The sequence below is a fragment of the Poecilia reticulata genome, chromosome 16 (genome assembly GCF_904066995.2).
Source record: "Poecilia reticulata chromosome 16, P_reticulata-male-v2, whole genome shotgun sequence".
Classification (NCBI taxonomy): domain Eukaryota; kingdom Metazoa; phylum Chordata; class Actinopteri; order Cyprinodontiformes; family Poeciliidae; genus Poecilia; species Poecilia reticulata.
In genome coordinates this window covers 10,618,045-10,636,092 of record NC_088845.1, presented here as the reverse complement: position 1 = coordinate 10,636,092, position 18,048 = coordinate 10,618,045, and the positions used below count along the sequence as shown (strand labels likewise).

The window sequence follows — 18,048 nt, the reverse complement described above, 5'->3', positions numbered from 1 at the left end:
TCCAGCGCTTTGGAGTTAATAGTCCTGTAGCTTTTAGATGGATCCCTGCTCCAACACACCTGAATAAAATGACTCGATTATCTCCTCAGTGTGACATCAAGTTCTGCAGAGGCCTGGTAATTAGCTAATTACATTCAGGTATGTTGAAGCAAGAATTCACCTGAAAGTTGCAAAACAGTAGCTCCTGATAATCAGAGTTGAGAAAATGATTTATCCGTTTGATTAATTTATTACGTTTAATCTAACTGATGCCTTCAAAACTCTATTTTCAGCCACATCAACTTCAGTACTTTTAAAAACCGGAGCTAATTTTATGTGTCATAGCACAGAGTTAGCTTAGCTTAGCAACTGTAAAGACTCCAATTGCAACTGAAGAAAATATGTCTAACTGAACCTAAAGTCATCTAAAAAAGAAAAATACATCATAAAGTAGCTGGTCATGGTTGACAATGTTTTGAAGACTGGCTACACAACATCAATACCACTTCTGAATGTCCTACTTTGTAAGGTAAAAAAATCCCTCTCCTAGTATTCCTTTACCATACCTTTAGCTCTCCTTCCAGCTTTTTTTTTTTTAATATAATTTTGATCCCACTGAACTGCTCTTCAAACAAGGAAACAAGACGTTTGAAGTCGCTGGTGTGTTATATTCTTTTTAAAAAAAAGGGATTCTTTTTTGTAGTAATACTAAATGGCTGTTATAGCCATTCTCTTGGCTATAACAGCTGATCTGCTTACTTAGGTTTCCCTGCATCAATAATGTCATCAGCACTTGCAGATTGAAAGAGAAAAAAACACTTATTTCAGTCTGATATTTAGCATCGTCAGGGCCTTGACCTTCTCTATCATATTTTTATCATGCAGGTATTTCTAATGCAGGACCTGGCACCAGATACTGGAGCAAAACGCAGCGGGGTTCATTTCACACCCTTTACCTATTAAACACGTCTCATCCTGTCTTCGTGTTCTCAAATGAGTGTCTTTACATTCACATCTATTTTGGTGTGGAACATCCAGAGCGTAATTCTGACCACACATCAGCTCTGGGAAAGTTTTAACCCTCCCTTCACACGTAGACCAAGTTAACAAGTTCTTGGAAGCAGTTATGCGGATACTAGTTGGAGGGAGGAGGTGACAAAATCCTGCAAACAGGGCGCTTGGATGGATGAGGACAGATTTATCATGTCGTGTGTTGTGATAATACACCTAACAGAAATGAGATACAGAATGATTATTTTCATTTTATGGTGTGTATTATTTTCAATTTTTAAGGCACAGCTGTTTGCAAAGTTAAAGGTAAAGTTGATTTGTACTGTAAAACAGAGAATAATGGTCAAAGCAGGACTGCATCTGTGAGGCTGCAAAGTGAAAACAAATATCCAGACTATAGCAACTATAACAAAACATGTAAATGTATAGAAAATTAGTTTTCAGTGTTGAACAAACCTCAGAGGGTGAGATGTTCTTATCACCAGTGTGTGATGGTAGAAAGCCTGGCAAAATTTCTGCAGCTCAGAATGCGTCTATGACTTGTCATCAAATCTAATTTCTCCTGACACACAGGACCTTATAAATATACCTAAGTTCTTTCTCAGATTTAATAAGTGGTGAAAGACAACACAGCATCTACTGACTACGAGGAAGAATTTTTTAAGACTTTTTTGGCTCTAGTAGCCCCTATTTGATAGTTAATTGACAGGAAAGTGGACGAGGAACTACTATTTTAACTCCAGATTCATGCTCTTTGCTACATTTCAGAGTGTTATGTACTTTTGAACCTTTCCCCCGCCCTTTTTTTTATATTTAGTCAAACACGCAGAGATGTATTTTATTGAGATTTTATGTAACAGATCAGCTGAAAGTAGTGCATTATGGTATGTTGCACAGTAGAATAAAAATGAGTCATGATTTTCACATTTTATAGCAAATCAAAAGATTTGCCTCTTGATATGCGATGCTGGTAGACATACAGCAAAATTCTTTTAGTTTCTGAGAAACAAATGCAGGGCATGATTTAAAAAAAATGCTTTTGTGACAAAGTTTCCTTAATTTCTTTGGCAAATTTTGCAAACATGATTATATATCGTTACTCAAACAAGCCTTCATCATACTTTGAATAGCCTTCGGTATGGTGTAGAGGAATTTTTCTGCCATGGAATCCTGCTTTCGGACTGAAATGTGTGCTCTTAGATTATGGCAGAAAAATTCCTCCATACTTTGGTTCTTAATTTCCTTATTTCCATGAATTTTGGTGATAATTCTTCCATCTGATGCATTGAGTTTGTTGTCATAATTTAGTTTGCTGAACGTTACTTAACAGAAGGAACCAGTTTGACTCTTACTTCTGTTTAGCCCTCTGGCCATATTTCCAGCTGCTCTATTGAATTTGTCGACAATGAAAGTTCTGCCCTCCTTTAATGTCCGTCTCAAATGCTTTGAAGGTTTGAGGTTTGTTTAGCAAAAATGAATTAATCAAATACATCTTGAAGTTTAACTTTAGTCACGTTTTGTTTTTGGTCCCGTTTTCCACTTTGAACTTTGAACTTTACTTTCTCTTGTAAGTGAAATGCAAACCTTAGATTTTATGGCATTTAATCTGGGAAGGATAACATAAATTTTAATAACATTTGATTATTTTGAGTCGTGCATGTGATACTGTGGCATGCAGATGTATGTTAAAATGTTCTCTGTGTTTTGTACATTTTGTTCCACATCTCTTGAGTAATGCTCCAGAGGATGGGAGTGTTTTACTGTCGCCACCCTCTGGTGGTAAAGAGAACAGTGATGACAAGTCTGCAGTAAAAGAATCAACTACCTACAGAAAACACAAAAAGTGCATCTACAAAAATATGTTACTTTAAAAATAGCATAGTATTTGTTTAGATTTAAGTAGAATTAGGTCGTTCTCATTCTTAAGTCATTCAAACTTTCTTGCCAAAAGTTTGCAGTTTCAAAATAAGACAAGACTTAACCAAGTCAAGAACTATTGATTAGGTTTGTTGTGAGGAGCTTCTGCAGAAACACGTCTTGTTGAAAAGGAAAACATTTAGTTAAAACATGAATTATAAAAGGGGCTGCACAGTGGCGCAGTTGGTAGAGCTGTTGCCTTGCAGCACAAAGGTTCTGGGTTCAATTCCCAGCCCCAGTCTTTCTGCATGGAGTTTGCACGTTCTCCCTGTGCATGCATGTGTTTTCTCCGGGTACTCCAGTTTCCTCCCACAGTCCAAAAACATGACTGTCAGGTTAATTGGCCTTTCCAAATTGCCCCTAGGTGTGAGTGTGTGTGTGCATGGTTGTGTGTCCTGTGTGTCTCTGTGTTGCCCTGCGACAGACTGGCGACCTGTCCAGGGTGACCCCACCTCCCGCCTGGAACATCAGCTGGAGATGGGCACCAGCACCCCTCCCGACCTCACTGAGGGACAAGGGTGAAAGAAAATGGATGGATGGATGGATGAATTAGAATAACTTATTTATACATTCACAGAAAACATCAAGAAAGATACTGCTTTTGTATTCCTAAAGATATTTGGCCTGAGGTCCAATACTAGATTTTCTTGACCGTGACAATAAAAATAATAAAAAAAGAGAATAAATGATAAGACGGTTACAGAGTTAAGATGATCAACTTGTGATAAATGTGTTCAAGAAATAAAGTTAGATTATGTAAATACTGGTTGTCAAACTTTAGCAGCTGCATGTCCAAGCTGAATTTTAAGCTAAGGCAACAAGATTTGTGAAGTATTTAAATTATGACCCCGCCACCCCACCTTAAAAATAGTAATGCTTCCTCTTTCAACGTCACCAAATCCAATGTGAATGTGTCAAAAATCTCTGGAGCCATCTGGTGGCCGTCTGAGTCTCAGTGTTTAATCTAGAAAACAGCTGTGGAAAGAAAATATAAAATAACATTTATTTACAAAAACAGACATGTTAACTAGTTTTTTGTACTATTTATGTAAAACACTTTCTGTTCAGATGTCGAAGTACGTACTGTTGAAACGGTAACTATTGATGAAATTGTTCTTTTATAGCATGAAAAGCATAAGAGGGCCTTATGGCAATAAAAATGTCAACATGCTGTTTAGTAACCGATAAACTTTGATGATGACCCATCAAGAACAACTTTCTTGTGAAACGGGTACATTTTTAAATGTACCTCTTAACCCATATTAAGTGCAGAACATCGCAAACTTTAGTTTATTCTTTTACTTTAAAGAATGCAAGTACTTCCATAAGTACTTTATGAGCTGGTGTTTTTAGGGTACTTTAAGTCCCCTAAAAATATAAGTAGGCCATCCACCAAACCACTCTGCACTGTCCTGTGTGTCGGCTCTGATAAATCATTGGGCGTGACCTTTATTTGCTGAGTGAAACCTGAGCAGCCCAAGCAAACTGGCTTCCCTTCAAAGAAGCAACAGATATTAGAGTGTTGAAGTAGTTGTTGTTTACTCACTTGAATGTATTATTCATTTTCAAATGATGGATCTGTTTGACTTAACAGCTTCATCCCTGCTAATCTGTTATCAGGAACAAGACAGCAACACAAGTTAGATGCCATTTCTTTGCTGCGTAATCAAGACTATAACCAGTCCTTTCTTTTGGTAAGCAACAGGAGGATTAATGTATTAGTTTTTACCACAATAAATACAACATTTAAGTTTAACACAAAAATCTTCGTTAATCAGGATGAATTGAGTCAAAAGAAGCAAAAATTTTGCTTAGTTCTGGTGAAATACAATCATTCATCTGAGCTTTATGCATCTTTATCTAACAGCAGCAGACAACCATCTCAGGTTGCCAGGTGTCAGAGTGAGAAAAAAAAAAACAACTCACTGCACACCTGAATCTCATCTGTGAAAAGGATGATGAGGAAGTGGCCATGTAACAGAAACACGTCGTGAAGGTGAGTTTCCATAAATACACAGAACTCGGACTCGAGTTAAACATTAAAAGATTTAGCAAAAACAGAACTAGGATTTTATGTTTGTGTCCAACACAAGTTAAGAATCCATATTAAATTGAAATAAAAGAACATTTCAGGTTGTCTTTACTAAACCCAAGTCTGTAATTAGCTCTTGTGTGTGCAGGAGCCGTACTACCAAAGTTGGCAGACAATACAGCTCTGGTTCTGCAAAAAGAGACCCTCTAAAATATAAATGAGGAAATCCACACCTGTTTCCAAGTAACCAAGGCAGGTATAATGTGCTGTGACGAATGCCAGTGCATGTGCATTCACACTTGTTGCTTGGCTTCATGCACGAGCAACACGATTTCCAAGTTTTACCTGTGCAAGACGCCGTGTTGGAACGGCAGCTGCCGCTAACCTGTTTGTCCTGAAGAAATAGGCCAAATCTGATCAAAAGGAGAGTATGAAAATACTCCCAACGTTCATTCTGAAGAGGTTTTCTGCGTTTGCCGACCGCTGAACGTTTTCCCACATGGAAACAGGTCTGCTGAGGCCCAACTGAGACGTCCTGAAGCTGGAAGCAGAAGCTCGGTGGAGGGTGGGCGACTTGGAGCGGCAGAGGTCTTCACAGGTGTTTCCTCTGAGCGTTGAGCATCAGTTTGTGCAAACATGAATCCCATGTGGAAGGTTTATAAAGGCAAAGTGATGAAGACTCTGAATCCTGAGTATGAGGAGGATACTGCAGAGGAGGTAAAGGATTTACACACACGTACGAGATAAATGATAAAATCTGAGAAATCTCACATGATTGACACCGAGATCGGGCCCTTGTTTTATTTTTGTAATATCTTGCAGGATGATGTCCTTTCTATGTGAAAGAAACTCGATGAAAGATGTCACCATGTCTTGTCCTTCATCTTGTGCATTTTAACTCATTCATGTGTTGAATATTGTCTGAGACTTCAGACATGGAAATATTAGTTTAGAAATACTAATTTTATTTTAACATCATTGCATTTTGAGTTGTCCACTGGGGTTGAATATGATTTATATTTTGTAACTAGGAAAAAAAACCTAACAAGATAAGCTTAAGCAAGAAAAAAAGAATTATCTCTAAAAACATTTGAGGAAATGAATTTTTTTTTTTTTACTACTACCATCAATTCATCTACAGGAGCGAAACTCTGAGGCTGTCCTTACTGTGGAAACTACTTCTTGCAAAATAGCTACAACAATCAAATTTCCAAAGCATCTTTGGCACTTTTTCAAGATAATCTCTTTAGTTTTTTTACATTTTGAAGAACAAAATGCTTCTCTATTTCAAACTGCAGCAGGTTTAGTTCTTGCTGGAATTGCTGCCGCTGGAGCAGTCGGTGCCGTGCTGACCCAGTTCGCTGCAGAGCAGAGAAATTCGATCTCGGTTTGGAGCTGAGCAGGCGGATTAGTTGGCCTTCCAGTGCCTGACTGACAGGGGATGAGACAGATAGCCAACTCTTCAGCGCACACTCAGATCGGATCAGCTGACATCTTCAACTTGTGGTCTCGTTGAAATGCTAGAGTTCCTGTTAGGACGAAATAATGCATTGCATGTGTGGAGAGAGTTAACAGTTAGATCCTATTGCTTAGCAAGTCAGTTTAGGAAAGGTAAGGCACATTTTCAGCCACAAGGCAGTTCAGAGTGCTTTGCGTGAATTAGAAGGAAATACAAACAAACAAAACAAAACCAAAAGAAAGACAAAAAGGTAAAAGTATTAAACTAAATATTAGTTCCCCATGTTTAATAAGATTAAGTCCATAATTTATAAACTAATAGAGGTTTCTCTGGATCTTAAGAACTTATTTTTGTCACATTTAAACAACTTTAAAATTATTTTGCAAGGTAATAGAGCAATAGATAAAAGAAAACAATGTATTTTTATCCCCAAAGTGTCACACAATGCAATGTATATTCTTGGAAGGCAACAATTGATGAGCTCTTCTAATGAGAGTTTACCGCAATTTCTGCAGGTTGCAGTATTCAGAATGCACACTAGATGGCGGTATCTTTACAGAAACTCTGGTCTATGGCATTAATTGAACACTAGAAGGTGGAAAGGTGAAGTTGAACATTCATTTTGTCCAATGGTGTTGCAGGTCACAGAGGTAGAACATGACATGAGTCCAATACAGGAGGATGAAGGGCCCAACGCCGTGTCTCAGCTGGCCAGAAAGGTATGCCATCAGCTGACCTGAGCACCGATAAATGTCAACATACAATGACAAGTCAGTGCAATACCTGTATTGACGGCGAATACAATTAAAGCTCCTCTTTTGAGTTTCTAAGCAATAGGGTATTTGTTTTGTTTTTTTTTAGAAAACCAGAAGTCATATGAACTTTGACCTTTGCGTGTCTGCTTTTTCAGATGCAGGGGGCCAGCGCTAAAAGCTGGAACAGGTTTTCGTCTCTTTTCAACAAAGAGGATGAACACCAGCTTCTGGAGGAGACAGAGTGCCCGCCTGCCGCTGACCAGTGAGTCCAGAGCACATTTACGTTCCAGCTTATTGGTGTCAAAATCAGGTGTTTTTTTTTATTTTTTGCACGACTGGTTTAAGTTTATTAATGTAAAGTCTGTAAGACCTTTTGTATAAAATGTTTCTCTGAGGCCCTTTATTTTAGGTAATAAAATAAAGTAATTTTATCATTAAAAGAAAATCTCAAGAGAACTTCATCTGTATCCCAAAGATATCTAGTTCAGTTTGTCTGCTTCAAGATTAAGCATTTCTCACCAAACTGAATAATTTTGATTATATCTGCCCTTTGTCTTAAAAAAATCTAAATTGGATTTGATACATTATTGAGGCACGAGGTCAATAACACCCATGACTTTCCTGAACTGTCAGCCCTCTCGCAGCAAAACCTGAAGAGCCTCCTCGACCAACCAGGCGCAGTGGATTCTGGGATAGTTTCGCAACCAACTTTGCTGCAAAGAAGCAGGCTGAAGCTGCTGCTGCTGCAGCTGCAGCAGCAGACGAGGGCGTGGCAGAGTCAGGTGAGGAAGGAGTGACTCAGGCTGCAGGGGAGGAGCAGCAGGTCGGCCCGGCTGAGGAGACGGAAGCAGGAAGCAGCAGCAGCAACAACAGCTTCTCTAAATATGTGACGCTGGGAGGGAGCGGCGAGGACGCCTCCTTTAAGTGGAACTTTGTTACCAGCAAGCTGGCAGAGCTGAAAACCAAGGGCATGGTGAATAAGACCAACTGATCGCTACAAAGATGTCTCCTAACATTCTTACAAAATGTTACAGCAAATCGTATTTAGTTTAACTTTATTTCATTATAATCTCATTTGATTGTTTTCAGGTCTCGACGGTAAAAAGACATTAAAACTTTTTTTTTTGTTTTCAATCAATGAACCATGAAAGGTGGGACATGGTGTGTATAAACATTGATCCTGGACTAAATATTAAACTGTGGATTACTTCTACTTGCAGAATAAATGTTGAGTCTACTTATATATAAAAAAAAAAAGCCTAAATGTTAATCTTGCAACAATTGAATTTGTGCCTCAGTAATAGGGCAGGTGAAGTGTGCATTCCTCTCTCCTTGTCTTGGTAAGATGCTGCTTGCACCCTTCCATGATGTGAGGTAAACGGCGGTTTATTGCCGTTTTCAGTAACACTTGAAAACTTTAAAATGGAGTTTGTGTGTGGTCAGATCTTCAAACAAGACAAAAGGGGCCCATCTACCTTTCAACAAATCTAACCTAATCCGTAGTTTAGGAGAAAACTGGATTAAAAGATTAAAGGCAACGTTGGCTGGATTAGCCTAGGATCAGATCACTTAACCTGTTCACAGAGAAAATTACAGCTAAAAGGTCTTTAATTCAGACCCTTTATATGGACAAGCACTTACTAAGACATTCTTCCTTTGTGATGTGAAATGAAAGACTAAAATGTGTGTTTGGTCATAAAATCTGAAACCATGACTTGAATTTTCTAATCTTTGACTGAGACTGATATGTGCAATGTGTGAATTGTTTTGTTTCTGACGGGGGAAATTGGCTGATGTTCTTCCTTTTGTGTCTTTTGGGTTTTGACTTGTATGTTTCTTTTGTTTTTGGTCCTGATATGACAAAATAAAGACCGTTTTCCCTGAAAGTTTTGTGGTCTCATTTAAAAAGATCTCTAAAGCACAACAACGGTGCAAAAGTTACTTGGATGTTTTGTGACTAATGCAAAATGGTGCATAAATGTGAAATAGAAGATTCACAATTAAGTCTCATCAACTTTGCACATATAAATAAACTTTGCAACACTTTGCAAACCTACAGTGTGCCCATCATATCCTTGACATAAAACTTTTGAAATCTAACGTCTGACAGCTGGATGTTTGATCATTCTGAATATCTTACACCCCATCCGTTGACTCTATAAAATATTTAAGTCAAATGTACCTAAATACAAATTCCTGTAAACTTTACAGCATCTCTGCAGCTTTATTTTCCAGTTTAACTTTCTTTTAAATTAGATTTTAAATAGTTCTAATTCTTTTTTCAGTTATTTTCCCAGATCTCAAATATTAAAAAAAGACTCCACAGTTGAAAAGTTACTACCATTGACCAGCAGGTGTCGCTATTCACTTCTGAATGGAAAAGCCTTGATCAACTCTTCTCCGTTTTCGCTGCGTTTTTCTCCACCACCCGTAGAAACGTAAGTTTTACTATAAACTTTTAATACAAACCATTGTACTTAATTTCCCTTAGATATTAAAGTATTTAGTTTTATTTGAAACTGATTGTATTGTGTGTCAGAAATAGCTTCCCTCATTTCCTGTTTCCTTGTATTGTATTTCCTGTTTTTATTAACCCCCATTTCCTGCCTAACTGTAAGGTGTTGACTCAGATAAAACACAGCTTCCTTTTCCCTCTTTGGGACCTCCAGGTTTCCATTTGAGTTTGATATCTCACCTTTTAAAATAAAAGATAAACAATTTCAGCAAATGCACCAGAAGCCCAGGCTGGTCTTTTATCCATTTCCAGCATCAGTCAGATTTGAAGCTGTCATCATGGATTCTGTGAGACTCACTGAGCCGCAGTAGCTCTATCCACACTTCCCTACAGTTGTCAGTCCCACTTTGAATCACAACAGATCTTTCTCTGCTTTCAGCTAAGCAACATGTTCTGCATTTGGAACTTTTTTTGATTAAGTACTTATATAATAAGGTTAGAGGAGAATCAATTCCCCCTAAATATTGTGTTGAACTGCATATTTCAGTTATATGACAAAAAGCAGAAAAGGGGTTTGCAGAGCATGGACAAGTCAGCAGTGAGATAGATGGATGGATGGATGGATGGATGGATGGATGGATGGATGGATGGATGGATGGATGGATGGATGGATGGATGGATGGATGGATGGATGGATGGATGGATGGGCTTATTGTTGTAGATCTTCCATTGATGCTTCTTTTCCTGAAAAAGAAATATCTATTTGTCCATCCATGAGCATCTTTTCAAAAAAGTAGATCTTTTTTCTTAGTACACAAGATTTATGCGTAAATTGAAAATATCTTAAAAGTTCAACATAGAAAAAAATTAAAACATGAAAAATCCTCTTCATTAGTAGCAGCATCCAAGACAACATCTTGGCTATTCTATCAACTTTAAGTTCATTTGAATAATAAAGATATTGTTTCACCCAATTTGAAATTCAGATGAAATGCATGTGTTTGACTGTTTATTGGCTGAATGGAAAGTTGAACTTGTGTAAAATGTCAACAAAAATGTATGCTTGAAATGGAGGAAGCAAAATCAAAGTGCAAAGAGAACAGAAAAGTAATAACAAGAGCAGCTCCACCACTCATAGTTTCCTAAGGGTTTTGGAGATTGTGAAAATGAATCAAACTGAAAAACATACAGATCAAGTTTAGGTTTTATTAAGTTTGTCTTGTTTTGCTTGTTCTTTTGCTTCTGTTTTTCAATGTTGCGTGTTTCTCAGTTGATTTGTTTTTCCGCTGCCTGAACACTGGGTTTCATTTTACTAATTACCAAACCTGAATTCCTCTGGTCGTTATTGTGCACAGAGCTCTGTGTCTGGTCTTTGTTTTTGGGTTTTTTCCTGCCCAGTTTTCTCCTTGGATTCCCCACTAGTGAGTCACATCTCATTCATGTGGAAAGTGAGCTCTGTAATTCAGCACACCTGCTGCCTCTGGAGCCACTGTTTGAAAGAGCAACACCACTTGAAGGGTAGAGTTGACTGGGTCACTGCAACTGTGGCACATGGGCAACGCACTGGCTAACATCATTTATGCTGCTGGATAATGTATTGTTAAGTTACTTCAGAGTTCGTTAATAAAAACAAGCCTTGCCGCTGACATGGTCGCCATCTAACCTAAACAAATGATGCAAGGAGGAATTTTGCAGCACATGTCTGCTTTGATTTAATTTGCTTTGTGAAAAATAATTTCCATAATTGTACCTTTTGGGGTTTTGGTGTGTGGCGTAGATATTCGTGGAAGTTGCTTCTATCTTTTTTCATTTAGCATTTGAAAAATCTATTGTTAACATACCACTATGTTGCCTCAAAATAATTGATTTCAGTCACCAGCGACAGCCCTCAGGCCTCATGTGGGCTCCAGATTAGCTCCAGATCTGTGCATAGAAAGCTTTTTGGAAAGGGTTTCAGTGTCTAAGCAGCTGCATCCAAGCCTTAAGATGTGATGCAAAGTGTAAACTTTGCGGCAATGAAGAGTTAGAGTGTGTGGGACTAATTTTCAGGGGTTGGGCTCAACACCTAAGTTGCAATGAACAAACTGTTCCTGTTATAACATAATAATGAATCAGTGCACAAAGTAACTCCATAAAGACTTGGTAGAGAAGAACTGGACTGATCAGAGTCCTGACTTCAACCTGACTGAGGACTTTTGAGATGAGTTAACCTTCACTTCCAACATGTTATTCTGGAAGAAGGGTCAGAAATTTTAACAAATACACTTCTAAATTTACAGACAGTCTTCCTGACTGAACGATTCATAGCCTTTGCATTCAAAACTGGATGTCAAAGTCTAATTTCAATATGAAAGAAATAGCTTTAGAAATGTACACTACATTAGGAAGAGGCAGGAAAATAAAAGAGAGGCTGCTTTACAGCCTAATATTAAATTCACTTGAGGATAACAGGGTTGAGAATAAGTTTTAACTTTGTTTTTTTTGCAGATAGTATATGGATGGATGATGTAACAGAGAAAACTGAGATCCAACTGAGATGATGCAAAATTTCAGTTATTTGCACACACACATACAGTAGACAGGCCAAGTTTCTAACTCTGAGTTTTACAGTCCTGTCAGAAAGATATGTTACAGCCCAAATTTCTCTCCAAAGAGTTTATTTTTTTATTATTTTGTTACTGTCTATTCTCTGTGCACAGACATTTCCCTTTTCACAGAAACAGTATATACAGCCTTCTTAAATCTCACAAAAGGCATTTTTGTCAAGCATTTAATGAGGTGAGAAATGCAAACAATTCTTGCTTTTGTCTGTCCTCAGACTTGTTTTGTCTCTAAAATTTGAGACCAGAAGTTAGTCGGAGAGATGATTTATAGGTAGAATTATGGAAATGTCTGTAAAAATCAAAGCTGCTTCCATCACTGAGCCCCACAGGCATGTCTGGCTTCACTCAGGTGTGACACCGTTGCGGTGGGCGTCTCAACAGACATGGTGACTCACAGACTGGAGCACCGGTTGCATCTGGAAGAGAACTTGCAGCAGCAGAAATCTTTTCACAAAAACTATGTTGGGAGATTCATTATAGTGACCTACCTGCAACTTTCCCACCTGTTCCAGGCGAGAGGGAGGAAGCATGTCTGGGGAAAAACCCTAAAACACTGAGTGTTTTAGGGCTCTTTATGTGTAGTCTAAAAGCACATAAAGATGGTGAAACACGTCGCATACCAGAGGGAAAATTAAAGGTTTTTTCAGCCTTATACAAAATAATAAACATAGGGTAAAAGAGAAAGCAGATAAATCCATTCCAGCATTGTTTCTTACTGATTTCAGTGATTGGGAAGCCCAGTTAGTTTGTTTTTAAAACTCTGTAAAACTTTGGTACCCAATTGGTACTAAGGGACCCAAAATGTGCCAAAAATCTCCTTTATTTTTGACCACAGATGTCTCCTGCTTGCCCTGGTTGTACTGAGTGGTTATTGGGACAAACATTGCTTTTCTAACTGACATTAACAAGACATTTTTTGTATACACAACTGCGTCTCAATTTTTTAAAAACCATTTTCTGCAAACCTGAGCACCTATTCCTACACCTCCCCCAATCAGTCCCACCAGACTAGCGGCAGCAGCAATTAGCAAACACCTGATGGAACTTCATGTCTGCTGAGCTAAACATACAAAATACTTTGCATTTGCTCCTAAGTATAGTTGCAAATGGCATAATGAGAAGTATCGTTGTGAAGTGCAGAAGTGTCAGAAGGAGAAGGAGCTTCTTAAAGAGACAGAGGCCCAATTTCAAGGCAGCAAATTGCACCGTCAAATTTCTTTTAAGTTAAGTACAAAATTTTTGTAACAACTGATAGTGGCATAAAGCTACAGAATGGAAAATACATGATACAACCCTTTAATTTTTTTCTATTTACAGCAATAACTCTAAAATCACAAACATATGTTCACATAAATGCTTCAGAAAAAATCCAGACTTAAAGATAGCTTTGAACTGATAGTTTTATCATCTGGAGCAGGAGGTCAACCAAACAAACATGCGAGAAAAGCAGTTTGCAGCATTTATCTGAGCTGCAGAGATAAGAAGTAGACAATGTGATTTCTGAAGTGGGACTGACCCTCTCCTGGATATCCCTGACCCCTCACTTTCAACCTGCAACACACGATAATCCTCAGGTGATAATGTGAGGACAACACAGGGACAATATTATTCCAGTGGCAGCGCACAGACAGCCTGTCGCTGATTTAGATTTTTAAAGTAGCTTTTAAAGTTTTGCAATGGTTTCCAGAAGAAATGGGTTGGGAGAGAGGTGTATTCTCCATCCACCGTGTCACATGAAGTTCACACATTATGTTTCATTACTGTGATCTACCGGCTCATTCGCAGAATTTAAAAGAAAACTTGCTCCTTTTTCCCAGCAGAGGGTTAATCCCTGCAAATCTGCCCCTGTGGTCACACCACAATCCACAGAAAATAACTAAAACACACAGACACAGTGGTGACCTGTCGGCTATCTGTATGATGCGAAATCTGATCTCCACCCGCAGCTCTGCCTCCACATCTGCTGTAAATGCTTGAATTTTTCTTCACTCATTGATTCCACTAAAAGCTCAGAGCGTAAACAATTGTCTAGTGAACACAAGTCGATTAATTTTGTTGAAAGGAGTGTGTTTTTGACTTTATTCATGTTTGAATCGGTTGAGTCTGCTGCTGTTTTCACATGGTGGCGACCACCTACAACCAGGAGTCTTGAGACTGGCAAATATGAACTCTGATTCCTGTTGGAGACAGATTTCTTTATCAACATGAGGGCAAATGAGGGAGTTTCAGGTCATCATGTTGCTGTGCTGGTTCCTGTAAAATTTTGACGCTGTTGCTTGTTTTCGCTGCTGGGATCCAATGTAATTCTTCCATCTTCCCCCCAAAATCTGAAAGGCTCAGGTTACTGTTTCTTCAGCTGTTTAGGGTTGTTGTTCTTTGGCTTTGCTCCCAACCTGCTGATAAAACCTCTAAGCCCAAACACACACCCTCCCCCCCCACACACACAGAAACAAACGCATGCACACAAAGTGTGAGAACTACCCGATAAAAGGGTGGGAATTCAAACAAATCTATAAAGAAAAGCAGGATTTTTCTGACTCATTCAAATAAAAACTCTTCTCTTCACTGCTGACTTTGATACCTGTACAGTATTTGTTGTCTGGTCAGAAAAGTATCTAAAAGTGCTAAAAATGTTATTCCCAATGTGTACAATGTTAAGCATTAAATGAATTATACAAGTTTTTTTTTTACTTATAACTGCACGGTTACATTTCACAGGATATATTTTTAAACTGGTCTGGACCACAGCCAGAGTGTGAAGAAATCTTTCATATTTGTTAACTCTAAATTGTTTGTAGACTGTGTGGAAAGAGAGAAAAGTGATGGAGCCTCAGACACTTTGCTACCCAACTTAAGGTACAGTTGAGGATTATAGCAATGAAATGAGACCCTGTAGCTAATGTTTTCTTTTCTTTGCTCAGTTATTTCCCCCTTTCAGTTTCCGGTTGCCTTCCCAGCTTTTACTCATTAGCTAATTAGTTCACCTGATCTCCATCTAGCAGTCACACCTACCAGTATATATGCTGCAGGTTTACAGACATCTCTTTTCAGATATTCTGATTGCAATTTCTGCTGCTTTTTGTTCTTTTTTGTTACGTTATGCTTTAATGTCAGTTTGTGTTTTCACTTTTCTTTATCATTACAGTTTAATTTAACACACAAGCTACCCTGCCCTTGCATTGGGGTCCTCCAAGGTCTACAGATTAAGTTATTGTTTTTATCATTAGATTGTCTCAATTTTAGTTTTACTTTCACAGAAAATTATTATTATTTATTTTTTACATATGTCAATCATGTTAAGTTTTGAAGTGAATTTATATACGATTCATCTGTTAGTTGTACATCTTGATGGGGGATTCAACTTTTATTTCACATCAAGGAGCTCAGAAACAGTCTTGAATTTAGTTCGATAATTTTCATCTAAAGTTTCAGAGCAGTATTCTCAGTCGCAGCGATTGGTGTACTTCCATTTAAAATATATAGGAATCGATACCTTGGTAACATTTTCTTTCACAAGGTTGCATGTGACAGTTCTTTAAACAAATTGGTGTTTTTCTCTTATTGCATACCTATAATGTCATACAGTCAGATTATTCTGGAGAGAAATGTGTGTGTGCCTATATGATACCATGCTGCCATTCAGCTACAGCTCTACCTGCATGTACAATAACTTTTTTCTTTCTATCCATAGTTTCAAATTGAGCTTCTTTAATATTTTTAAATTAAGTCCCTCCACTGAAAAACAAATCACAAAAAAATGAATTCCAGTTTTCCCACCACTTCTGAAGCAGCCTTCATGCACATGGCAAACCGGTCATGCTTCCTTGCCCAGGAAATCGAGCCTGAGGGGAAAGGTGACCCTTATCGGAATGAACAAGTCAGAAATCACACACTGATGCACAACTGGAAATTTCACTACTTCTGTTTCTTGTCATGGTAGAGCAGTGCAAGTTTAGAGACACTGAGTCACAGTTATACAAACCCATACACATATCCTGACAACCTGCTCTTCTTCTCCTTAAAGGGCCCCAAAACCCCCCAACCAGCCTTTCATCAGGACATCATTAAAGATCTCTTCTTCCCTCCATCTGCTAGTCAGACCTCTAAAAAAAATCCCCCCACTCTAAGTGTCTTCTTTGAGTCCCTTTTCTCTTCCTGTCTGTCTCTATTTCTGACATGTTAGTCTGTGGTGTCACAGCCTGTCTGGCTGCAGAGGAGGGAGGGAGGACCTTGATAAGGCACTTGATGGAGGCTGTCAGGAGGTAAAGCCGTTGTGGGACAAAGCCGTTGTTAGAATGTGGCATTTACAAAGACTGTGTTCACAGAAAAACAACAACAACCATGCAGTCAGTCAAAAGCAACCATCATCATGTTGGAATTATAAGAAGAGCAGTGCAATTTTCTTTGCTCTGGGTCCATTTTTCTTAACTTGTGCCACTTAAGTAATTTAAAATCACAGTAATATAGGTTGTTGTGGTTGTTTCTGGAACAGAATCCTAACAGACAGATTGCATTTAAAGTAAAAAGTCTTTCACAAATGACAGAACCTGTCTGCTTCCTTTGACATTTAATTGGCATATGGATGCCACTGCAACATAACAAGTCAAATCAACAATTGTCTCTACACCCTTGTCCTTACAGGGTCATGGGGAGCTCATGCTTATCTCCATCTGTCATTGGGCAAGAGGTCACCAGCCCATTTCACATTATGCATCTTTTTATAATTAACGCAAACCTGAAAAGTACACCAGTGTCATCAGCCCTCCCACCAATGGTACAACTCTACCAATTTTGCACTTCTACAAACTTACATTTTTTCGGACTACTGAGGTCATTCTAAAAATCAAGAGAACTGTGGATTTTCTGCAAATGGACACTAAACTGGACGAGGCTGAATGGGGAAGAACTGTCATAGTTATTACAACATTACTCTTTGTTTGGTCTCTCATGCAAAATCACAATGAAAGACATTGAAATACGGGTTTGTAACATGACAAAATGTGAAAAATGTCAAGGTCAAATACTGCTGAAAGGAACTGCGAAGCTTAAAGCTCAGTTTTCTTCAAAAGTTTTTAAATCTTTTCTTTTAATCTCTGCAGTTTTCAGTCTGTGGGCAGCATTGGTGCCGAATAAAACATCACAACCGGGATAATCCTTTCACTCAGCACCTGTAGTGATCATGAACGCTTCCTTCAATGGAGTGAGTAACTGTGCTGTAAGAGCCTCTTTAGACCTGAGTGAGTGATCCTCTGTTTTCCAATTAGACACCTGGATCCCGCACACCTGGACTACAACACAGCTCCAAAAAACACATAAGAGACCCAAAAGAAAAGCACAAAGGAAACAAAATGATAGTTTAGATCGATTTATCTCTTATTATTGTTTAACACATCAGATGAGCTGATGTGCTAAGATGGAACTTTGAGTTTTGTTCGTTATTATGTTTTTTCAGAGTCCTATCACAGGGGAATGATTAAAAGGATGCACAAAAGTCAGAAACTGACTTAATATTTATATCTGTGTTTCAGTTTATGGCACCATTGGTATGCAGGTCAGATAATCTGCTAGATTTGCATCTGAGGGCTACATTCCTGAGCTCAAAAATGTTGACAAGTCATGAAAGATCCTTGCAGCGAACCAAAGGATGTAATTAAAGGACTTATACATGATTATACCTCAGTAAGTCAACGTATAACATGACGGATTTGGTTTCCAAACTGCAGTTCTGCGTGTAATAATCAGCCTTTGGGACTTACACCTTGAAAAGTCGCTCAAGATTCAAATAAAAATTGTTTTTATATTTTAAATTGTTGACTAGTTAGGTGAGTTTTATTTGA

The 18,048-nt window shown here is 38.3% G+C and overlaps 1 protein-coding gene across 1 annotated transcript; it reads left to right on the top strand.

Annotated features, from left to right (window-relative positions):
* The first annotated feature begins 4,468 nt into the window (after window positions 1-4,468).
* LOC103478816 (uncharacterized protein C1orf232) lies at window positions 4,469-8,366 on the top strand. Its single transcript, XM_017309363.2, has 7 exons — window positions 4,469-4,601; window positions 4,775-4,903; window positions 5,088-5,191; window positions 5,449-5,656; window positions 7,040-7,117; window positions 7,309-7,415; window positions 7,787-8,366. The coding sequence occupies exons 4-7, from the start codon at window positions 5,576-5,578 to the stop codon at window positions 8,142-8,144; spliced, it is 624 nt and encodes a 207-aa protein (XP_017164852.1). The 5' UTR covers window positions 4,469-4,601; window positions 4,775-4,903; window positions 5,088-5,191; window positions 5,449-5,575; the 3' UTR covers window positions 8,145-8,366.
* Window positions 8,367-18,048: the final 9,682 nt, after the last annotated feature.